Genomic DNA, 23,439 nt, shown 5'->3' with positions numbered 1-23,439 from the left:
ACAGCTAAACCACCTGCTAGGAAAATAATACTCAATTGCTAAAGTGCCTAAATGCAAAGATACGTGATTTAGAGACTCTAATTTGGGTAAAGACAGTTAGGATGGACTAACTTTCAGGAAGAGTCATTAACACTTCAGAGATGGCAGGCACTGGCTTGGCTGCCCAACTTCTCTTTTTTTGATTCTCCTGCTAACTTTACCCTCTGGTAGCTTCACATGAGAGATAGGGAATAAGCCAAGGATCCAGCTCTCGCTGCTCTTTCTGGCACCTTCTTTAAGGCACAACAGTTTCACCCTAACGCAAGGGAACAAAACAACATCTTGAGACCTACCACTGTGAACTCACACAGTTATTGGTAACCCACCTGCAAGCAGCATGCTGGGACACACAGCTGAACACCGTTGTAGCAATTCCTTGTCTACAGGATATGGGAAGGAAACCTTTCCTCTTGTTCACTTGGGCTTTCAACACACATCCCCATCTCCTGTGCAACCCATTACTCTTTATCCTGCAGCAGTTTGCATTTAAAAACACTTAGAAAATGACACTAAACGTTCTTATGTCCCAGTGCCAGGGTGCAGCAAGAACCAGCTGCTCCCTCAAGGACAGAAAAGCACAGGAAACTCGCCCGTGGGGCTGAGCTTGTTAAACGGTGCCCGTGGGCTCAGGTGGAGCTAATCAGAGCCATTAATGCTCATTAGTGCCCCAAGGCCCAGCACCTGCTGCTCTGATCACTGCAAAGCCTCTGCTCTGTGGTATTCAGCCTTTCCTTCTGCCTGCCCTGGGTGTTTGTAGCTTTTAACATAACAGAGCCGGAGATCTGTTCTTCACTGGCGTTGACGCGAAGGGTTCCCAGTTTTACAGCAGCAGGACATGCTACCTATCAGGTGTGTAGTGTGTGCTCCCGTTGCTCTGAACTCACAAAGCAAGTGTAAATTAAGGGCTGGATTCTTGTGCCATGTCTTTGGTAGCTGGCAGGTTATCCCAGAAGGGTTGTACTCCTGCCTTTGAGTGGATAGTTCGGTGTACAGGGTCTTGTTTGTGTCCTGCTACACAACACAATGAATACAGACCTGCCAGACAAGATCCGAGCATAAGTTAGATATGAAGTTACTTAAAATGTTATCTGTATATTGCAAAAGCTCTGAAAATGAACAATATCACATACTTTGCTCACCAAAAGGGACTCTGGGATAAATACACTGTGCAAGCTACTACAGCTCCAATTGGAACCAATTAAAGTGAAGAAAGATTTCCTCCAACTTAAGTGCCATGTATCATAGCCCTTCGCCTCCATCTTTTCACATATCTTTACAGGAACAAGAAGTTAAAGATATACTTGCTACTGCTAGGCTTACATCTTGCACAGACTGGAATTCAATTAACATTTTTCTGCTACAAAACTTGGAGGAGCACTTCAGAGCTGCTGCTCACAATGCAGAAGCAACTGAACAAATGATATTCTCATTAACGCTCTGCCTTTCCCTGCTGCGCAAGCCAAATCCTTGAACACTAAAACCACCTCAGCATCAGCTGGGTTCACAGACATCCAGAGCAATTTTTCAAGCTCCCTGACTTTTATAGACCAAGGGGGAAGGGATTTGGTGTGCTTTAATCCATTCTATTATATGAACTCAGAAATGGTTTTTACTCTCTAGCACTATAAATTAAACTGGCTGCAGTTATTCTTTTCCTGATTATGCTGAAAGTTACTGGGAATAATTTGATGACTATACTTTCTTGCCCTTCTTTTTTTACCTTCTTTTTCAGAATTAACCTGTGAATTTAGTTTCCCAGGTAGTAAGTAAATAATGCAATAAAACTGGAGATAGTAGCCAACACATTCACATCTGTATGCCTGAAAGTGTGTATTAACACAGTAAAAGCTCTTGTACTTTGTATGTGGAATTTACTGCACTCACTTCCCAGCCCTACAGACTGGTAGGACATATTGTGCAAGAAAATCACCTTTGTTTTGCATTCCTCTGTTTTTTTAATCTAGAAGACTAATCACTTGTTAGAAATAAGTTAATTCACCTTTGCAAGTCATCAGACAAATACTATCCCACCCATCATAGAGGCTGGAAAACTCAGGTAAAGAATTACTTAGAGATGGAGTTTCTTACCCTAAAAATAGCCCAATCTGTGCAATGCAAGCTACTGTTAAGTACTTCTGAAGATGGAAAAGAATGTGTTTTGTTAGTGTAGTCATAAAAATACATGTAATTACGGAACAGATTACATCTGTTTGACTCCCCCTCATTTGCTCTGACCATTGTAACACTTTGTCTCCTAAACCCTGGTAACTGAAGGAAAGATGTACACAGACTTGGATTACTCTGGATAAGTTAGGGGGTGCACTGTACAATTCAGAGTGTAATAAAAAGTTGCTTCTTTACAGCATGATGGTATTCTGGCAGTCTAACTGTGCCTCTCATTCATGTGAATTAATAAATGTGACTTTGATGATTTATTTGAGTGCAAATTACTTCACAGTATCAGTAAGCGTAGCAGAGTCCAGCTCCAGGCTGGGTACTCTTAACAAATATCATCTTTTAAAAGCTTCAGTAAAACCTACTTGGGATCTCATCAAACTCAAGTGCCCATGTCAGTTATTCTCAATTATTCTAACTATAAGGACATGTCAGGTACACCAAAGACGTGATTCAGACAGCATGACTGCCCTAAAATGATAACTTTAGCATAATGCACTTGACAGTGAAAAAGCAATAATAGCTATTTTGGGAACAAAAGAAAAACACAATGGATCTGATGACTAAGTGTTCTGGTCCCCAATGTAAAAGCAAAGTAGATCCCTGTCGTATTTAACTTGATTCCTTTGAATTAAACACTTCCATTAAAAGTTTCCCACAGTAGCTTTAATATTTAATTACGTATTCCACCAAAGGAAAGAACAAAATCTTTGCAAAGGCTTTTTTTGTATATGCATGTGAAATATTTATCAGCATATCTCTTTGGACAAGTATTTTTATCCCCCAGGCTGGGAAAAAGCTTCCGTGTACAAATCAGTTTCAAAACATTTTATTTTACAGCTTGGAAGTTTTCTATACTTCAGCACCTCATGCCGTGACTTTGTTATTTCACTTGTTAATGAATGGTAATTAAATCTCTTTTGGCTGAAAAGGTTGGAGGGCTCCTGCTGCATTGCAAAAACAATTTCTGAAAGTTCCAAAAATGCCCAAGTGTCTAGAAGTTAAAGAGTGAAGTTTGCCGTGTTCTGAGTCCAACTTTGAATCACTCGGAAGGATTTATGTGGGAAAACAGCACATCCCAGTCAGTGTGTACAGTGTCCCCGGTTGAACAGACATAATTATGCCACTGTGTGTCTACCAGAGTAAACAGAATGGTATTCTTAATAATGCACAATGTGGCTGCGAACTGCCTTGATCTTACTAACTGTAGCAAACACTGGATAAACCCTATTATATACTGCCTGCACAAAGAACTGCTACATGTGTACATCTAAGTAAAGACTTGTTAATTTTGCATTTGCTCAGCAGGGCTTGAAACATCAGCCTATTAATTTTGATTCTTCTCTGTTTTCTCTTTTTTTTTTTTTTTCAGGTGCTTTCAGTCTGAAGATAAATGGAGTGCTTACAATAGAGGTAGAGAAAGGAGAAATAACTACATATTAAGGCATTTTGTGATGTTACAGTGCTAAATAAAGACACAGTATTGAAGAAGGGTCTGCATGGTCTCCATTATTAAGTTACACCAGTGCAAGCTTCCACTTGCATTATAAGAGCAGATTTGGTCCACAGTTTTTAAACCAACACCATGTTAATTCTACTATAAAATGCCTTTTCCTGAAGACAATACACTGATTTCAGAGAGAAAGTTGATTCTGAATTTTGTTTAAAATTACAGTTTCTCAAACAATCCATCACAAATAGAGTTTAACAAAACATTGGGAATAGGAATGTGGCGAGATGAGTCCATTCCTAAGCTGTAAGTTTGGGAAGAGGTCTGCTGAGTGCAAAGCCCGCTCCGATGAAGCGAGGAACATCAGGCCTGTTGTGTGGAAACTTTGGCTCCTTGTCAGTCAAGAGTTGTTTCTTCTCCCTTTAAATAGAAACAAAGACAAGGAAAACAAATCCTTCATTCTGCAGCCCTTTGCAAACCAAGGAAATCTGCATCCTCCAAAGTTATTTTCATGCCATCACATATCAAGAGATCATTAAAAAATTGTTGATTAAAGCCTGTTGGGCTAAACTGCCAAGACTAGGTGTCTGTTTGGATCTAATTACAACCTTACTGATGCTTTTTGGAACTACTAGAAATTTGAAATAAATGAGCTCTTTCCGTGCTACTTCCCAAAATGGTCAGAGCACCTCATTAGAGCAAGTTTGTATATGAGCTCAGTGACTTCAGATTCCTAATCACCATCCCATTCTAGCAAGTATATGCTTGTTTTCAAACAAACAGTTACATTCATCAAAGGCACAATGGGGAGATACTTTTTCTTTGTTGAATTTTAATGACTAAATAGTGTTGTCTGTTTTCATATTTTAACAAAGTTCTAGTGATAATTACCCTGCCTGTGACACTGGCAGAAAACTAACAACATGCTGTGGGTGCACTGATAGGCCCAGGAATTTTCTCCATCAGAGGATCCAGGGGTGGTTAAATGGCCTTAGGAGGAGGGAACAAGGGTTAGCTGTTTTCACTCTTATGAGACTGGGGATGTAAACGCAGAAGAACAAATAGGAAGGGCACTAGTTCACATTTACTGTGATATACCTGGAGGTTTCAGAGAAAGGTCTTGAGAGATTTACAATTAACCAACTGAAGCTTTATGAAGTCCTAGTTTATCTAAACAGCAGAGGTCTCAAGGCTTTACAAAGAAGGTTGCTGCCACTACATTTATTTTAGTTTTTGAGACTGAGACATAAGTGTGAGTGCAACCACGCTTTGGCAAAATGTAGCCTTGTCACACCAGTACCCTTTCTCAGTCCCCAGTAAAGGAAAAGAAAACACTTTCTGGAATTAATACTTTTCTCTTTGTCCCTAAATAACTGTGTCAGGAGAGGAGGAAGTTCAGAGAAACACTGTAGGATGACTAATCATGCTTCCTTTTCCAAATTTTACCCATATGGAGGTGGGGGAATAGGCAAAAGATGGCACAGTTGAACTTAACCATGACAACCATTTATAACTGGTTTTAATTGTATCACTGTGGCACTAATGGATGTGCCAGCTGACAGCTCTAAAATCTAACATGCTATGTTTAGATGGCTCATCCTATCTCACTATTGCACTTCCAACTTTGGGAAGATAAAATGATCCAGAGTCCATGTCATTCCTTTCCATGGAGACAGCCAACAGCTGTGCTCATTCGTATGGAATATTCTACGCAGCTGACTATTGTAATATATTACGCAGAATTAATGTGCAAGCAGCCATGTGCAAAAGCTCCGAGTTACTACTGACATCCCTCAGTGCAGTTATTTACTTAAATAGGACTGCAGGATCAGGTCTCTGGTATGGATTTAAGCTCCATTTTTTCTCACCAATCCTTATCAACATCAAACTGGAACCCTGGTGTCAGAAGTAACTAGTGAAGCAGAAAGGGTGCAAGAAGCAGATGGAGAGAATGGAAAGAGTAAGGGAAAGAAAGCCTAAGACACCTGGGAAATACTACATTCAGAATCAGAGCAGAAAAAGAGGATTTCAAATTCACAACCAAAATCTTAAATATTGGATTTTCAGCTTGAACACAAACAAAGCTAAATTCCTGTTGTCACTCATTATATTCCTTCAGCATCCCATGGAAAGCTGCATTAGGTCAGTATCAAGACTTTAAATCACAAAACAGAGCTGTCTTGTGCAAATCAATAAAAGCTTTTGATGATACCTTTGTGTGAGGTTATCTGAGAGCATTAATTCTCTTACACACCAGGGTAGTCAATAATGCTATTAATGTTATTGTCCTGACAGAATCCTCTTTTTATTAACAAAACTAGCCACATTTATTTCAGACATGATGTTAACATTAGCCAGCATGGTAGAAATCAAGTCAGTGGGTTTGTGTCAGCTGGGATTTAGAGCAACCTGAGACTGTAGGAATCATATGGCCCTGGCTCTTTGGCCAGCATGTACACCCCAAACAGTGCCTGTCCAGCCCAGTCTAAGGCAGGTGCAATGTGGAATGGAATGGCTGTATGTCAGGGATGAAGCACTCCTTGAGGAAGGATCTGGCTGCACAACAGGCGCTCTGTATTGCAGAAAGCAAAGGACACGTCATGCACAATTGGCAGTTTGGAGAAGGAAGGCTGCACAACAAGGTTGTTTCCTTTGCACTGTTGCTGGGCAACACGAAACGCAGCCTGGAGATTAGAGAAGCTGCAGTTATCCAGGACTGATATGCTCAGTTATGCCTTGGGGTGTGCACATCTTTCAAAGCAGGATGCAGTCCAACAGGTTTGACTGGAGAACAACACAGCGAGGGACAGAGAAGAGGAGAGCAAAGCCCAGCAGCACCTTACTATGTCTGGCTGCCACAAACACAAGAGAAGTACAAGCCAGGGCAAGTCAGCACAGTGCCGGTAGCTTCTGAGCTTGAGATGGGAACAATGAGGCACTAGCACCCTGCGGAAGCGCCACTTACAGAACGTGCATTCAAAACGTGTGTCACAAAGACACCATGCTCATCAGACTGCAGCCATGCCTGAGCACAAGAACAACAAGCTGCACTAATGGCAGATATTTATCCTGAACCTACAAAGAGTGTTATGATTTCAGCTCTAATTGACCTACAACACGAAATTCCATTCACTGTGCATGATTAACAGACCCGAGTTCAGTCACCATCACGTCACACACTATTTTTGTTTTACTTTAAAGCAGTTATGCCCCTAACAGTTATTGGGATTTTTCAATAGTTATGACAGGAATCAATTCTAGGTACAATGTAACAACACAACATGGGTGAATTTCTTCTCATCTGATGAACAGAAAGAAACATGATGCCAGAGTCCAAAATGGAAACATTAAAACTATTGTGAAGAGGATACTTAGCTGCTGGAAATGGATTATCAGGCATTATGGTGGCCTCACATATTGATCCTAAAGCTCCAGGAAAGCCATTAGCACTGCACAGTTCTTGCTAATTCCAAACATTAAGGTAACATTATGCAATTTTCAGATAGAAACACGTCACTGTTTATCACTGACAATTTTGCTAATTTAGTCATCAAAATTGTTTGCTGGCTAGAATATGATTAAGGAAAAATAGATACAGGCAGCTTTGAATTATCTTCAGCAACACAGAGAATTGTTGGCTTTTGTGTGTGAGGAAGGGACAGGCTGAGGATGGAAAGGGGTGGAACGTCAAAAAGCATACACAGAAAAATTTGTTAACAGATCATGTCATGTAACTGCAGAAATCTCATTAAGAAACTCTTTAAAAGTAAAGTTCAATCACTCCATTTTCAGAAGTCACAAACAGTTTTGGTGTCCCAGCTTGGGGACTGTTATGAGAATGGTCTCATCTCTCAGACTGTACACATTAGGTCACTTTATTGTACCAGAAATTGGGCAACTAAGATCCTAGTTATTTGCTTTTAATCAAGAGGAGCAGCTGAATGCTCAGGTGTGGACTGAGAGTAGCAGGGAAGTGCCATCAAATTGCTACTGGTTAAGGAGAGCCAACAGCTACATACAGGACGGTGCTTAGGCTCTACCATCAAAAGGGTAAGACATCTGACAAAGCCAGACTGAGCGTTGCTCACTTTCCTCCATCTGGATGTAGGAAGGGAAAAAAAGGTGGATGGGGAATGCTCTTCCTTGTAACCATCAGCAATTATATCTGCCACCAGTAGGGGATGGTCATCAGTCACAAGTGCTACATTTTGGAAATAACAATGACATTGCTCTTATACCAGGATTATGTAGCTGCCACTGGAAGAAAGGTTGTCCCCCACATCAGATGCTGTTCCATTATAACTTTTAAAGTGCACTGAGGTCTTCATAATGCTTGGGGATCTCTCCTGATACTTGTAAAGTTACGGCAGTCAGGTGAAGTCCCTGGTGACCAGCAAAAGGGAAACATTGCACCCATTTTTAAAAAGAAAGGAGGATCCTGCGAACTACTGACCTGTCAGCCTCACCTCTGTGCCTGGGAAGATCTTGGAACAGATCCTTCTAGAAGCTATGTTAAAGCACATGGAGGACAGGGAAGTGATTCGAGGCAGCCAGCATGGCTTCACCAAGGGCAAATCTAGCCTGACCAACCCAGTGGCCTTGTACAATGGAGTAACTATATCAGTGGACAAGAGAAGAACTATGGATGCCATCTATCTGGACTTCTGTAAGGCATTTGGCATGGTCCCCCAGAACATCTTCCCTAAATTGGAGAGAATGGATTTGATGAGTGGACTGTTTGGTGAATGATGAATTGGTTAGATGGTCATATCCAGAGGGTAGTGGTCAATGGCTTAATGTCCAGATGGAGATCAGTGATGAGTGGTGTGCCTCAGGATTCTGTACTGGGACCAGTATTATTTAATGTCTTCATCAATGACATAGTGGGATCAAGTGCATCCTCAGCAAGTCTGCAGACAACACCAAGATGAGTGATATGGTTGACACCCCTGAGGGATGGGATGCCATCCAGAGGGACCTGGACAAGCTCGAGAAGTAGGCCCATGTGAATCTTATGAGGTTGAACAAGGCCAAGTACAAGATCCTGCACATGGGTCAAGGCAACCCCCAGTATCAATGCAGACTGGAGGATGAAGGGATTGAGAGCAGCCCTGAGGGGAAGGACTTGAGGGTACTGGTGGATGAAAAGCTGGACATGAGCTGGCAATATATGCTCACAGCCCAGGAAGCCAAGCGTATACCGGGCTCCATCAAAATAAGCGTAACCAGCAGGTCTAGGGAGGTGATTCCGCCCTTCTACTCTGCTCTCATGAGACCCCACCTGGAGTACTGTATCCAGCTCTGGAGTCCACAGCACAGGGCAGACATGGACCTGGTGGGGTGGGTCCAGAAAATGGCCACAAATATAATCAGAGCGATGGAACATCTCTCCTATGAAGACAGGCTGAGAGATTTGGGGTTGCCCAGTTTGGAGAAGAGAAGGCTCTGGGGAGATCTTATTGCAGGCTTTCAGTACTTAAAGGGGGCTTATAAGAAGGACGTTTTAGCAGAGCCTGTTACTGTTCGACAAGGGGTAACTGTTTTAAACTAAAAGAGTGTAGGTTTAGAGTAAGTTATAAGAAAGAAATTTTTTACAATGAGGATAGTAAAATACTGGAACAGGTTGCCCAAAGAGGTGACAGATGCTCCATCCCTGGAAACATTCAAGGTCAGGCCAGATGGGGCTCTGAGCAACCTGGTCTAGTTGAAGATACACTGGCTTATTGTAGGGGAGACTCAGTTAAAGATGATCTTCAAAAGTCCCTTCCAACCCAAACTATTCTACAATTCTATGATTCAACATTGGAGACCAGACACTAATCTGTGTCCTCTGGGCACCATCGCTATGAATAATTTAACTGGACTGCAGAACAGGTCAGCAACATCTCTCCTGGATGTTCTTGTCCAGGCCATAGATCATGATAAATCTAGACCAGACTGAAGTAATATGAAAGATAATACTCAGGAAAATTAGGCAATAATATTATATCACCTCAGTCAAATTTGGCCATGTTCCAATCAGAAGGGTAAAGCAGGATTTAAATAAAAATCTAGTTTATGCAAAAGTTGTGTAGACAAAACTGTTATTTTCCCATACTTGGCCTGTTGTTCCTTGCGTTTCTGAGCCAGATATTTCTTTTTCACATTCATAAGCTCATTGCCAAGTCTTTCAATTTCATGTTTGTATTCCTGGTTCTTTGATTCATACATATTCAGTTCTGAGGACAGAACCTAACAAACAAAAGGCAAAAAGCAGGAACAGGAGCCGTTAGTTTCATTTACACATAAGTTAGTACTTTTACAAGCACTTTTTCCTTTCACATTGGACAATATAAGAAATCATTATTCTGTACCACATCTCATTTTCTATCATGTTATTTCATTTCATCACCTCTTCTCACCTAAGGATAATTTACAAAATTAAGCCTATGCCATTTAACAACAATAAAACACATAAAATATGCTCCAAACATTAGGGGTATGGTATTAATACATACATTAGCTTTCAATGTTCTGGCATACAAATGTGGGTGAAAACCTCAACTGAAGATCTTAAAAACAAAGCACAGATTTATATAATAATAATAATAATAATAATAATAATAATAATTGGGTTTATCACCAGTATCCACTTTATTGTGTGAAGTAATTCAATCCACACAGGCAAAGTAGTGGTAGGTAGTGCAAATATGAATACAATGCCACTTTCATATGAATCACTAAACTTTAAAGAAAGTAGGAACATGTATAGTGTGTTTTCCTTCTTTAAGAAGGAGAATAGCTTGACCTGGCACTACAAAATGGCATGCATGCCAGTACACTAGAGCATACTGTGCCTGAAATACACAGTAGCAGTTGACTGCATTAAGGACAAATGGGAACCGTATGGAAAACTTGAAATCACATTCCGCTTAGCAAAATTTTGGCTTCTATTTTACATTTTCTACATTGTTTTTCTTCTCCATGGAAAGCTAAGATTTGCATAACAGCCTCTTTGTTTCCTAAGGGCCCATCTGCTACTGCATTTTTTTCCTCACGGTTAGTATAGACGTGATTATGATGCAGTGAACAGGAGATGATGACTTCAACAAAGAGAGGAGCAGTAGAAGTAGATGAACTCCTGGGGAGACTGATCTTTCATGCAGGCAGGAACAAGGGAAGATCAGCTTATTCTATCAAAAAATCACTTTTTAATATCATGCTTTCAAAGTTTTCCAGAAGATACCTTCAGCAGGAAATCCTCCCTTCTAATGACAAAGGGTTAGGACAGGTTACTCCTGTCATCCGTTTAAAAGTTGCAAACCTAATATGCGTATACATATTGCAAGAGAAATAACAAGAATTAAAGACTGGATTCCAAATATATTACCTCTAGTTTGTTAAAAGGAAAACAAAATGGCTTTGATTTGCTTATTAAAGATCTTAAAAGTTTAAGAATAGGGAAGGAGAATAAGCTTAATGGAAAACTGCTGGTGTCCCAGAATGCCCATGCTCAAAAAGCATTTATAGAATTGTGCTGCACACTCATATTCTAATAGGACTTTTCCTCTATTTTAATGAAACAAACTAGCATAATGTGAAAAAAATTTCCTCTACTGCTATTGGTTTTTCCTTGGGGAGATGCAGCATTAACCTTATTCTCCTGATCTAATACACTAAGGCATGCACACTGTTCATCAAAAACCTTCCTGAGGCCCTGCTCCCCAGGATCAGTGGTGAAGTTGTTCTGCACTCCTGGCAGCCCCCCAACCAGAGACAGAGGGCATCTCTTACTTTCAGCTGCTTAGTCTTCTCTCGGAGAGTGTGCCTGCAGAATTGCAACTGTTCTGCGGCTTCAGGCCCAGGCTGCCGGGCTAAGATGTGCTTCAATTCCACATACAGTTTCTCCTTTTCCTAAGAAAAAGGGAAGAGGAAAAGGTCTTATAAAATTACTACAGAATCAGCACAACCTGTGATGAAATAAACCTCACTGAAAAATGCAACTTAGGAAGACATCTGCAGAAACAAATCTGCCTGTGTGTCAGTCTTTCTCACTAGCCATAAGGTATTTAAAGTTGTTGTGATAGCAGTGGGAGAGCTCATTAAGAGAAACATCCAACTACTTTGAGCCACAAATGAAATACTCTTAAACACTGTCATCAGTGAGCACCCTCTGCCACAGAGAATATAAAACAGTCACTGGAGGAGTATCCAGGGATGGAAAATTAATTACTAGTAACTGTGCACATTGCAATCTCTATTTTTATGAGCCACATTGCCTTACATCAAAGATCATAGTTACACCAAACAGGAAGTAAGCAGGCTATAGAAATGTCAGGGAAAGACTGTACAAAAGAAGAACTTCTTCCAAAGGAAATCCTGCAAAGCACGTGTACGCACACACACACACATACGTATATATATATAACACCTTTCATTTTAACTGCAGGGGCTCTGGGAAAGGGAAAGGAAGTATAAACAGCAACAACTATGACTAACACAATTACCACTAAGTAATTTTTCTTTGTCACGTGTCTCCTCTTCCTTCACGTTGGAACAGTATATTTGTGGGAACTGGATATAGCCGTGCCTGAACAGAAACCACACCATGGACCCACTTATAGCTCTCTGTACTGAAATGCTGCTTCAACTGTGTTTTGAGCATGTACTTGGTTTTAGTCTGAGGAATAAAGCTCTGAACAAAACCACCTTCATAGCTTTGCACATTACAAGATTTTCAGTATCTGCCCTTTCAAACTAAGATTTTTATTATTATTTAAAATTATTTAGCAAGATCCTATCCTTGTCTGGTACCCGGAGAGCTGGAATTAAAAAGGAGGGTTATTTGACTGGAAGCCAGACTTGAAGACAAACAATTTAACTGAAGCAGACAAAAATGGCAAGTGGGAGGTAGGACAGGTGATTATTTACTCTGGCTCTGACAAAACCCCATTTTGCTGTCTTTTTTATAAGCTCTGTCTATAACTCTCACCAGAGAATTCTTTCATGGGGAATGTGGGAAAAGGTGCCACCACATCACCTAGAACTGCTACACGTGGCCTTGCTGAGTGGTTGAGTCAGGCTTTTCAGAAGTGTCTTGTCACTTTGAAGGTGATGTAAAATTATAGGGGTCCAGTCTTCAAGACCACAAGAAGCTCAAAGCTTTTAGACCTCAACATGTTCTGAAAACTATGCATTATAATGGTCACAAGCTGAGACCCAAAAGTGGAAGCACTTCTATTCATAAATTACTTTTGCAAGCATTGCCCTTAAACTCTGAATTTTACTGAGGAAAAGTTCCTTATAAATGAAGTTGCTCTCAGGTTTTCTTTGGAAAAATCAAAACCTCCTGCGACCCGGATTGAAATTTGTATGGTGGTAAAAATTGAGAATTCATTCTCAGTAGAGAGCTGTTACGTCACTACGAGTGGTTTCCACTACCACCTTTTCTTTCTGAGGAAAACAAGATTATACTGCAAGTTAAAAACAACAGCAAAAGAAAAATAGGCCCTGTCAAAATCTGGCCGGCCAGTATTAACATTCCACCCCTGAATGTATCACAGATTTGTATTTTGGAAGAGTGTAATGGTAATTTGGATAAATATGGAGCATTTGATGGATTGAAGGTCTTATGTGCAATTGTTTTCCAATTTATTTCTCTCCTAAACCTCTACAAGGGCCAGCCAAGCTCTTCAAACATTGTGCAATGGTGTGTATAATAACCTCATTTAGAGACAAAGTGTGCAATTCTATTATAAGGAGAATCTATCTTATTCTCGGACAGCAACAGAGACTCGTTAGCTGTCCAATGTATATTGTCTTCATAATCCAACGGAGGCAGAACCAGCTGTCTTATACTGCATATCCTGTCCTTCCTTGCTAAGCACTGTCCATCTCTTTTACATCTAGTCAATTAATTTGTCACTGGATTAGAAGCACCATATGTCAGCAAAACATTAAAAGAAAAACCTGGCTACTTCTTTCCTCATCAGCAGAAGTTTGCATTCACAGGTTGGCATTTCTATAATTTCTGATGTTTTACCCCAGGATGAGAAAAATAATTTAAAAAAAATCAACTGACTTCAATTAATTTTAAAACAGCAATGACGAATGCATCTAAGTCAGTCATAAGGTACATTTGAAACTGCTACCAAAAATGCATTGCTTATAGCAGCTACTTTTATCTTTATACATAAGAAACCAGACATGCCCGGGGGGGAAATCAGCACAAATTAATAAAGCATAATTTTAGCTTCTACCTATATTCAAGAGACAGACAAGCTGTGCAATGTGTATTACACAGGGATACCTTACAAATAGCCAGCTACCAGCATAGAACATGCTGAAAGACCAGTGGGGTTTACTGATTCGTGAGTTGTATTCAAAGTATCTTTCAGCTGTAGTGCATAATACCCCCAGAAGATGGAACTACGTTTTGGGGGGATTTGGGGAGAACAAGTAAAATACCTGTACATTCCTTTAAATGTCTGAGAACCTAATGGGGCCAGACAAGAGAAGGCATCCTAACACTGTCAAGAAAATCATAAGTCAGCAGTGACAATCAGCAGTGTAACACTAATTTAAAGAGGGTAAGGTGATCTGTTTGATGCCTATTGTAAGTCAGTTAACACTATTTTGTCCAAAGTAGAAGTCAGTAAACTTTTATTTCTGTTGGTGGCTGCACAGATGATGTTGGAGAAAAAGCTACCTGAAATCCTACACCTGTTGGGTAGGAATAAGTCAATCCATTACAGCGTGTGCAAGATTGATTTCTTTGGCTTGACCCCAACCGCCTTCCCTCACACTCCCCTCCATCCTCATACCTGGCTGCAATCACAACAAACATCTTGCCAGTGTTACATGTTCTTGAGATGAATAGAACTTAAAAGTCATAAACATGCTGTGGGGCACTACTCTTCTTGAGGAGGTGAAGGAAGATCCATCAGATCTCTCCATAACTCCATGCTGTTAGGCTTCACCAGTAAGAGTAATGTACATGTCTTCAGATCAGGTCTAGGCCAGTACCAAAGCTTTCTATGCAATCTTTTCCATTGCAAAATTCCCTTGGAATTCAGGAGGTGTTTGATTGTAGGACCAAATCCATAACGTCAACCACCTTCATTGGTTTATGACATAGAAACTAAGACAAGCCAATGGTGGAGAGATGAGAGCCCATTCATCTTGTGCATGCAGGGCACACTGGGAGACTCAGATTGAGGGTTACAGTCAAATTTCAGGCATACCAAAGAGAATTTCAGCACCTCTGTGAATACCTGCTATAAAAATTGTGTAAACAAAACTCCGCATTATTTTTAGAACAGCCCTTCCTGCCTTAGATTTGTTTTCCAGGGGAGCTCCAAGGAGCACACACACCTGCCTTTAGGCCTGGCCATGACAATAACTCTCTGCATCCCTAAGCCTCTCAGCCATTAATTCAGGGGAAGGTGGGGGTGAGTGGTGCTTTTCCCTAAATTTACGTAGCTGCTGTTTCAGCCAGAATCTGGAGTTCTCCCAGTCTGCAAGCCCTACAGCAAACTGACAAAAATAATTTTCTTCTGCAGGAGACTGGCTGGTGTTTGACAGATTTCAATCGATTCTCCTTGATTCGGTGGTCACAAGTTGACTCAGTCTACAGCAAGAAAATTCACTTTTGCCAGCATAATCCTGCTTCAAAAGAAGCTATTGTTGCCAACTAGCACAGCCTATTTTGCTCAGTTTTCCCTGTCAGAGGGACCATCAGCAGCATTAGATGCATTCCCAAAGTGACACCAAAGCATTTCAGTTCTTTGACAAGGAGTGGGAAGCAGTCACCAATGCTGGGATAGACCAGTGCGCCTGGTATTAGCTCTAAAGATGTGACTCCATTTTATGTCATCTTCTCCCTCGCCATGACACTAGGGAACTCCTGAAATGACCCATCTTGCTAGTTAACCCAGCTTACCATGCTGAGCCGGAGACGATGAATGACTGTACATTTAATGAACATGTATTCACACCAGAAATAGGCCACGAAGTCCCAGCTTCCTCATTTTTATCAGCTTGTCTTTCCAAGTAGATAATTCAACAAATTTACCTGGCATAGCAGCACATCAGCAGCTTTCTTCACCAGACCCACAAAAATCCTACTGTGCACCAAAAGCTTTCTATCACACATATTATTAAAAACACATACAAAAAAATCCCAAAGCCTCTGACTCAGAGTAAATTTCATTTTTGTTAGTGCCTGTCTCCGGCAATTGAGCTAAAGAAAAAACCCAACAAGGTAAAGATGTAAAGCAAAAGCGTGCAATGTCGTGTAGGGTTGCAAACCCCAGCATATTTAACCTAGCTAAAAATCCTTATTTTAATTCGTAAGGTGGAGAAAGCAACATCATAACCATATAAGCAGACTACAGTTTCTCCTGGTTTGATGAGGCAAAGTCAGTCAATGTGCCACAGGGGGGTTTTTTGTTTATTGACATTATAACCAAAATGTCACCACGAAGCTGAACTCCAGAGCCATTCTGTTTACGATGCCATGCAGCAGCAGAGCATCCTTAAGGGGTTGTGATCCCTTTTCAGAAGTGTTAAACAGGACACTGAAATATGGCTTAAATACATAAATAGACATACACATCTAGTCACAGCCATTTTACCTCTATAAGCTGCATGTTTATTTGTGTGTATGTGTATACCTGTTGTCCCAGGACATCTATAATTAAAAATTTTATGAGGAAAAAATTAGCATATGGTAACCTTCATGAATTTTAGAGCAATAGAAGACCGTTGCCTCCAGCACTATGAGAAATGTGCAGGATAAACTTTCTCAATAAGACTTTTCAAAAGCTTCTGCTCTTTCTTGTCTACTCCATATCCATCAGCAAACACCTTTGCAAGCATGCAGTTCCCTAGGACATCTGATATTTTATCATCATCTAGACCCTCCTTTAACTGTCCAATGTGATATTTTTATTGGGGAAATTAATTCAGGTTTGAATCAGAGCACTGAAGGCCTTTCACAATGTGTCAACACTAACAACACATGAGACACTTTGGGTTTTCTTGTTAATATGCTGCTACCAACTTGAAGGAAAGGCCAGATAATCTCCCCATCTTTGGTGAAATTTACACCAATGTAGATGGAGTTAAATTAAACCTGTCTAATGACATATCCCTTCTTTTGATATTAATGCTCCACAAGAGTTAATCCATTTCCTTCGGCACAGAGCAGACTCCACCAAATTGACTGTCATTTTCCAAACAACGAGAGAGGAAAAAGCACCTTGGAGCATCTTTTAAGGTCTTCACCCTTGACTCTTTTTTGTAACAACAAGAGCTGAATGCTGCATTATTACCATCCTCCAGGAACAACAAAGTACAAACATTTCATTTCCAGCTAAAGTGCAATTGCAATTTATTATTATTCTTTTATTATTATTGCTAGGTGTCGTGCAGAGAAACATTTGATTTTTTTTTCTCCAAAGGAAAAACAAATAGGTTACATGTCCTCCCCTCCTTCAGCTTCTGAACTCTGACACGCAAGGATAAAAGTCTATCAGAAGAAAAAGGCATGGATGCCTCTTGCTGACATAACAGCTGCAGTTCCCTTTTTACTACTGATAGCACACGAGTTTATAAAATCATTATCCAGAGTAGCTCATTTAGTCACAGCTTTTATACTTTACATTGCAGAAGACGATCAATTAATTATCCCTTGCTCTTCTATGTGTGAACAGAAACACACATGTACTTATATACACACAAAAGAGAGCTTTTCCTTGAAGGTGAGAATTACCCTTGACAGGGCATGGATTGATGTAAATATTCCATCTATTTCCACTCTGCCTGCAGCTTGACAGTTGGGCTGAAGAGAGCTCTAAACAAACCTTTGTTTCACATTCTACTAGCAGCTTGTCTTAAAGTGTCCTGGAGGAGATTCAGAGGTTGATATGAATCTTATCAACAAGGAAACTAAATATTCTAAATAAATAAGTCTACAAAGCAAACAGTGGGGAACCTTTTACTGGCTAATAATTACTACATACAGGGTTTCAAGCCAAATGTAGACTACTTGACTTAAAACCTCTGTATTTTAACATCAGTGTAACAGCATGCATTTGAGCTATTCAGTAACCATTTAGATTTTAAAACTATCAGATGAATCAAATGAGAATTATCACAGCTCTGCTATTAATGATTAACTGCTCCTGCACGTGGAGGACTGTGTTAGGGATTCCCAGCCGACCAAGCTTCTGCTGTCACTTCTGACTGATCTGACAGATGACCTCAAAGGGTCAGAGTAACTGCAGAGCTGCTTCTAGAGATACCTACCTTTGAGTTAAGCACCTACATCACTTTAATCACCTGCTTGACTCAGATCTTTAGATTTCCCTGAAAGATGAGAGCACTTAACTTCAAGTCCTTTCATGTTCTGGAATTGCTACCTCTGAACAGCTGTCTCAAAGTCAAGCCACCACTTAAACCTACAAATATCTTAACAAGACAGTAAAGCCTACATACATCTTTCTGACATGATAGTAGAGTTTGCCTGCATATGCCAAGTACCTCAGGGAAGAAAGAGTGGTCTCCTATCACATTTTGGAACCTATTAAGAAATAACAGTATATCTAAGAAACACATATGGCAATTCTGAAATCATGAATGTTTTAACATACGGTTTCATTCAGACTCACTACAACTAGAGCTGACCCTCTGCTATCCTTTGAGGAGTTCTGTTTCAGCTCCCCTTGCCTGTTTCTTAAAATTCAAAGAAACAGAAACAGGACTAAAGGAAGGGGAAAGAGAGTGAATCCTAATGTAAAGACAACTGCTGTGCTGAAGTGTGCATCCCCTGTTTAATATTACAGCTATATCTACCAACAGGCACAGGAAGACTTGAGCTATGAGTTTAGAGGATGCAGAGCAACTGGCAGAGAGTGCCCCTAGTGGTTGGCTCCTGTGCACTCAGTAGCTTGTGTCTGGTTGTCTCAGAGTGAAGAATGGAGGCACAGAGTTCTTCCTATGCATATTTGTGTCCTCATGTGTCCAATTTTAAGCTACTTTTTAAAACACAACAAAAAAACACCACAGTGACTCTAACTGCACCCTTTCATGGCCCTAAAACAGCCTTAACCTGCTGCATCTTTCTGCATGTTTTTTCTCAACAAGGGCACCATTCACACTCTTATAAGAATAAAAATAAATTATCCAAAATAGATAAAATATAATCTGTCCCTGTGGAATGTCTTTTTGTTGTTGCTGCTGTTGTTGTTGTGTTTTGTTGTTAAAGTTGCAGCTACCATATGAAATAACAAACCATCACTGAAAGGGCTGCTGTAGATTGTCCATATCTTGGTGCTGAAGGAAGAGCAGAACACCCTTGCCTCAATGGAAGAATGCCTGCCAAAGGGTATACCTGAATAATAAAGATTTGCAGCTGGCTCTGGGCCACACTATGTAATACAGGCTCGCAAATGTACTGCTACATTGCTGTTGCACTCCTCCAGTATTTTAACTTCTGTGGCAGCTTCTGGATGGCTGACAGTATCGGATTGCTAACAGCACTGCAAAGCTTGTGCATTTCAATGTATTCACTCGGCACAGCGAGTCATTTATTTTCCCTTAACAAGATAACTGGTTGATTAATATACTTTACCCTGGGGTGCATGGCAGATTTATTTCCTTCCCAGATACATGCTGAATGCAGGAATGAGGAGTAAACAAGTTTGCTTTCAGTTATTTGTTATTTACTGGAACAATTCCTGAACTTTTTACTCTAGCTTTATTCTAGCAAATTATCATTGAGGCTAATGGCAATTTTGACCAAGTAAGAACTTTAGGAATGGGTCATTTTACAAAATATTTTAAGTCTAATGACACAAGGTATCCATGCTCAAGATTTCTTGGCTCAAACCAGATATAATGCATTTGAATAAAATACTTTGGTGATCACTGTTCCTGTTTTTCTGATGCAGATTGCAGATAACCCTGAAGTACCCTGGGTACTCATGTGGCCTCCTCCTGTCAGTATCTGAATGCAGTTAAATCTTTAATGTACTTATGCTGAAGTACTGCTTCAGTGCTCCTACTCTCATCCTACAAGAGGTCTGGACATGAACAGTCTCTACAGGAATTTGCCAAAGTTCACTAAAACTCCTTGAAGGTTCACAGACATGAAACTCACTCTCCCAAGATCCCAGGACCACCATGCTGAATAAGCTAATACATCTGCTCCTTGCTTTTCAGAAACACCAGGGCTAGACAACAGCAGCAGGTTAGAAGCATGGAAAAAAAGTCATAACCATAAACCAGAGTACACTTCAAGACAACTATCTTGCATGCTAAAATTCATGAACTAGGAGTACCTGTACTGGAATGAAGGAAATAGCATTCATCAATAAAGGATGGTATTTGTGTCATTAAATCAATCTTGCATGATGTACAGGGATGGCATCTGAGGACCCAACTAGAGATCACTTCCAGGCTCAAACTCAAGTAAATATATCAATTCTCCTAAGAAACTTCAAAACCAGATGAAGCATTCATCTACATTTGCCACTTACAAACCCTGGGGGATTTTTACTCCACCTGCAACTACTTCATCTTTGTAAATGGCATCTGAATATTTCTTTACTGAAACACCATTATAGCAGCTAATAACGGTGCAGGACCCCTAAAGTTGTTTTGATCTATTTTCTTCTAATTTCTCAAATAAATTTATACCTTGCTTCTATCCAGAACTATTTAATATGGGAAATCTATTTTGTTTCAGGGCAATGTAGTTCCACAGAGATTCAGTGAGATTTAAACTCTTCCACTAAGAAAATTTTCCCAAAAAACATTTTGTTGGATTGCTTTGCTTCCCCGTTCTCAGTGTCAGAAACGCTTTTAATGGAAAATTATTTTTCTACCCTAAGGAGTAGTCGACTAAACCTGATTAAAGTGATCAGTACTTTTCCTATGTGGTTTTTCAGAACCCTGTTTAAACAAACATACCCTAAACAAACAAAAAAACCAAAAACCTAAAAAGGCTATTTTCCTGAGAAGACTTCATTCTCTTCCAGTTGAATTGCATCAAATGTGGGAGGAGGGAAAGAATGTAAATGTCAGCGTGTTTTTAAGAGCAGTTTATCATGCTGTAAAGCTTCTATAGCATAGAACATCTTCTAATTCTAGATGAACTGAGATTAGAAGGGCTAAAATAAACTAATGCGCCAAGAAGCATATTTATAATATGCAGAAATAGAAATCAACTCCTTTCTGAGGAGAGCTAGGGCAAGAACTGAACATTACCCAAATTCCTATTGAATTCTTAAGGCGTACTTGAAATTTTCAGTTAGATATATAGACCCTCAATAGACCCTTCACACAGGTGAATCATATCTTTCCTGTTTATGAGATGTGATTACTTATCGCATCATCACAGGATTGCACTGAGAATTAACACAATGATCCTACAATTTGCTCAGTGTAAGTGGTTTTAACCTACTCACAGAACCCTACTGGATATGCAATCAGTTTAAAAAGAAATCAATAATTGAATTAATTTAATTAATCAGAAAAATAATATCCATGTCAGAACAAAATTGCATAGGAAATCATCATACCAGGCATAAGAGCTCTAAATGACACTAATCCTTCAACTTAATACCAACACTAAAATACAAAACATTTCCACCTACAGTCAAAGACCCCAGTCAAAGCCCTAGTTCAGCAATGAACATTTCAAGTACAATAAAAGCAAAATAAAAGGGCAGCACAAAAAGGAAAGAACCTCAAAAAGTATGCCTAAAGGATGAATCAATGCATTAAGTTCCTCAATATGACTTCATACTACACTGAAGACCCCAGTTCAAATCAGATTCAAGGCACTGGATTGAAATTAATTTAATGGTACTAACTCAGTAAACTGTTGTGCATCAAAATATTGTGCTGATAATTAGATATATTTTGTTCATCAGTAGATAGAACTAGTTACAGCCAGAGTTTATGGAAATACATTAATTTTTCATTTGAAAAAAAAGAACAGAGAATCTCTTTGGAGTCCAATTCTAAATCAAGGCAATTCTTACAGCATGCCTTTGACACACCAATGCCTAAATCTGCACGGCACAGGGGAAGTAAACTTTTTCTTTATGATTCATACCCAGCTGAAAGCCAAAAAGTAAATGTTAGGCCTGAGTCCTTACTGTATTTCTCATTTCTATATTCCAATATAATTTTTTTGAAATTCTGGCCACCAATTTACAAATGGAATCATAAACTCAAAGCCCACGCTCCAGCAGGTACTGTTTTCTCTTTTTCTCTTCCTTAAGGTCTGTAACAACCCTCAGATTTTTATGAGGACAGGAAAGATGTTTTCTGGCTTTTTTTCACCATGTCAGGAGCCATTTGATCAGTGTTTAGAAGTCTTGCCAGCTTAGCTTTCTCAGTGGTGCAATTTCTTTGTGCTGACATGGCTATGCCAGCTACTTGCTATACAATTAGATGCAATTATACTGGCAAGAAAATATTCTGCCATTCAAGAGCTGGTATAAGCTAAATCAGAAAAATGGCCTTTTTTTGTGAGTAGGAATGGTACTTCCAAGCATAGAAAAGGCCTCAAGCTCAATATACTCACCCCTTTAATTGAGGGCTGAGAGAACCGCTAGCTTCAGCTGCAAGATAGGGCATTAATCCAGTGCTTCCAGAGGAAGTCAAATCCTCCAGGAAACAGAGAGAGAAAAGAGCCAAGTCCCAGTGAAGTATTAAAAGCCAGGAAAAAAAAATATTCCCTTTTCATTTTTGGATGGAAAAATCCCTTCAAAAGGTTGACTTTATATATAAATGATAAAGGAGCAGTAAAGAAAGGATTGTATTTTGGCAGTGGATTTTACAGTTCACCTGTAAGTTTCAGTATGTACAAAGCACACTCCCAAACTACCTCTGCTAAAGTCTCTCTAAAGGCAAGATGACAGAGAAACAATAATGGGCAGGTCAAAAGAGACTCTTCAGGATTCTACAGTCATTAGTTTCCTGAAGTGAATTGCAGTTATTTTTATGAAAATAGACAATTCTGCCAAAAAAAAAAATAAATCTCCAACTCAGACTATCTACCCTACATGCAACACTAAGTAGGTTATACCGTCAAATCCACGCAGAATCTATACTCAGTACCAAAAACATATGAACGCCACATTTGAGTACCTAAAGTAAATCTCAACTATTTTGAAGATGTACAGATAAAACCTAAATTAAAACTGAACAGGGCCTTTAGAGTACCAAAATAAAAGTAGGAGAATATTCTTCTATTTCCCCTAGCAGGACGTCTGATGAAAAAAACTCTCTTACTCGGCATTTGAGCACACTTTTTTGTATTGCATGCTGTATAATGGAAGCTACATGAGCACTGTGAGAGCAATGAAAAGCCTAGCAGAAGCATGCTTCATGAAACTGCCAAGCAAAGGAAAGAAATTACTTCCAGAAGGACAAGGGTCTCATGAACTGGGCTGAGAAAAATGAAATAAGATTGAAAAAAAAATAGTATTTTTAAATAATAAATGGCCAGATTTTTTGTAATAACAAATACATGGAAGCAAATCCCAACGCTCCTGTGTTAGTTGGGAGAAAACTTTAATTCCAGTAGCTGCCAGCCTGCACAAACCCACATGGTAACACGCTGTTCTAAAGCATATTTCCTTATGAAACTATAGTACCAGCTCTGAGAAATAAAGACAGTTATATCTATATGTTCAGAGATTATAGCAACAAGCACCTCAAACTGGACAGAACAGCTCTACTACTAAGTTAGCATAAATGCCATAAAACATCTCCCTATT

The 23,439-nt window shown here is 39.7% G+C and overlaps 1 protein-coding gene across 1 annotated transcript in view; it reads right to left on the bottom strand.

Annotated features, from left to right (window-relative positions):
- Window positions 1–2,858: 2,858 nt before the first annotated feature.
- The window catches only part of CFAP58 (cilia and flagella associated protein 58), a 61,792-nt gene continuing 41,211 nt past the window's right edge, over window positions 2,859–23,439 (bottom strand). The window contains exons 16-18 of the mRNA XM_062601950.1: window positions 11,438–11,557; window positions 9,762–9,895; window positions 2,859–4,084 (exon numbers count right to left, since the gene is read on the bottom strand). Of these exons, the coding sequence (XP_062457934.1) occupies window positions 3,964–4,084; window positions 9,762–9,895; window positions 11,438–11,557 (375 nt within the window). The 3' untranslated portion in view covers window positions 2,859–3,963. The remainder of the gene's footprint in view (window positions 4,085–9,761; window positions 9,896–11,437; window positions 11,558–23,439) is intronic.

Source organism: Pezoporus occidentalis, unplaced genomic scaffold (assembly GCF_034315485.1).
Source record: "Pezoporus occidentalis ecotype Australia unplaced genomic scaffold, CSIRO_AGI_Poc_V1 ctg73, whole genome shotgun sequence".
Taxonomy (NCBI): domain Eukaryota; kingdom Metazoa; phylum Chordata; class Aves; order Psittaciformes; family Psittacidae; genus Pezoporus; species Pezoporus occidentalis.
Note: the sequence above shows the minus strand (reverse complement) of the source record. Positions and strands in the feature narration are given on the sequence as shown.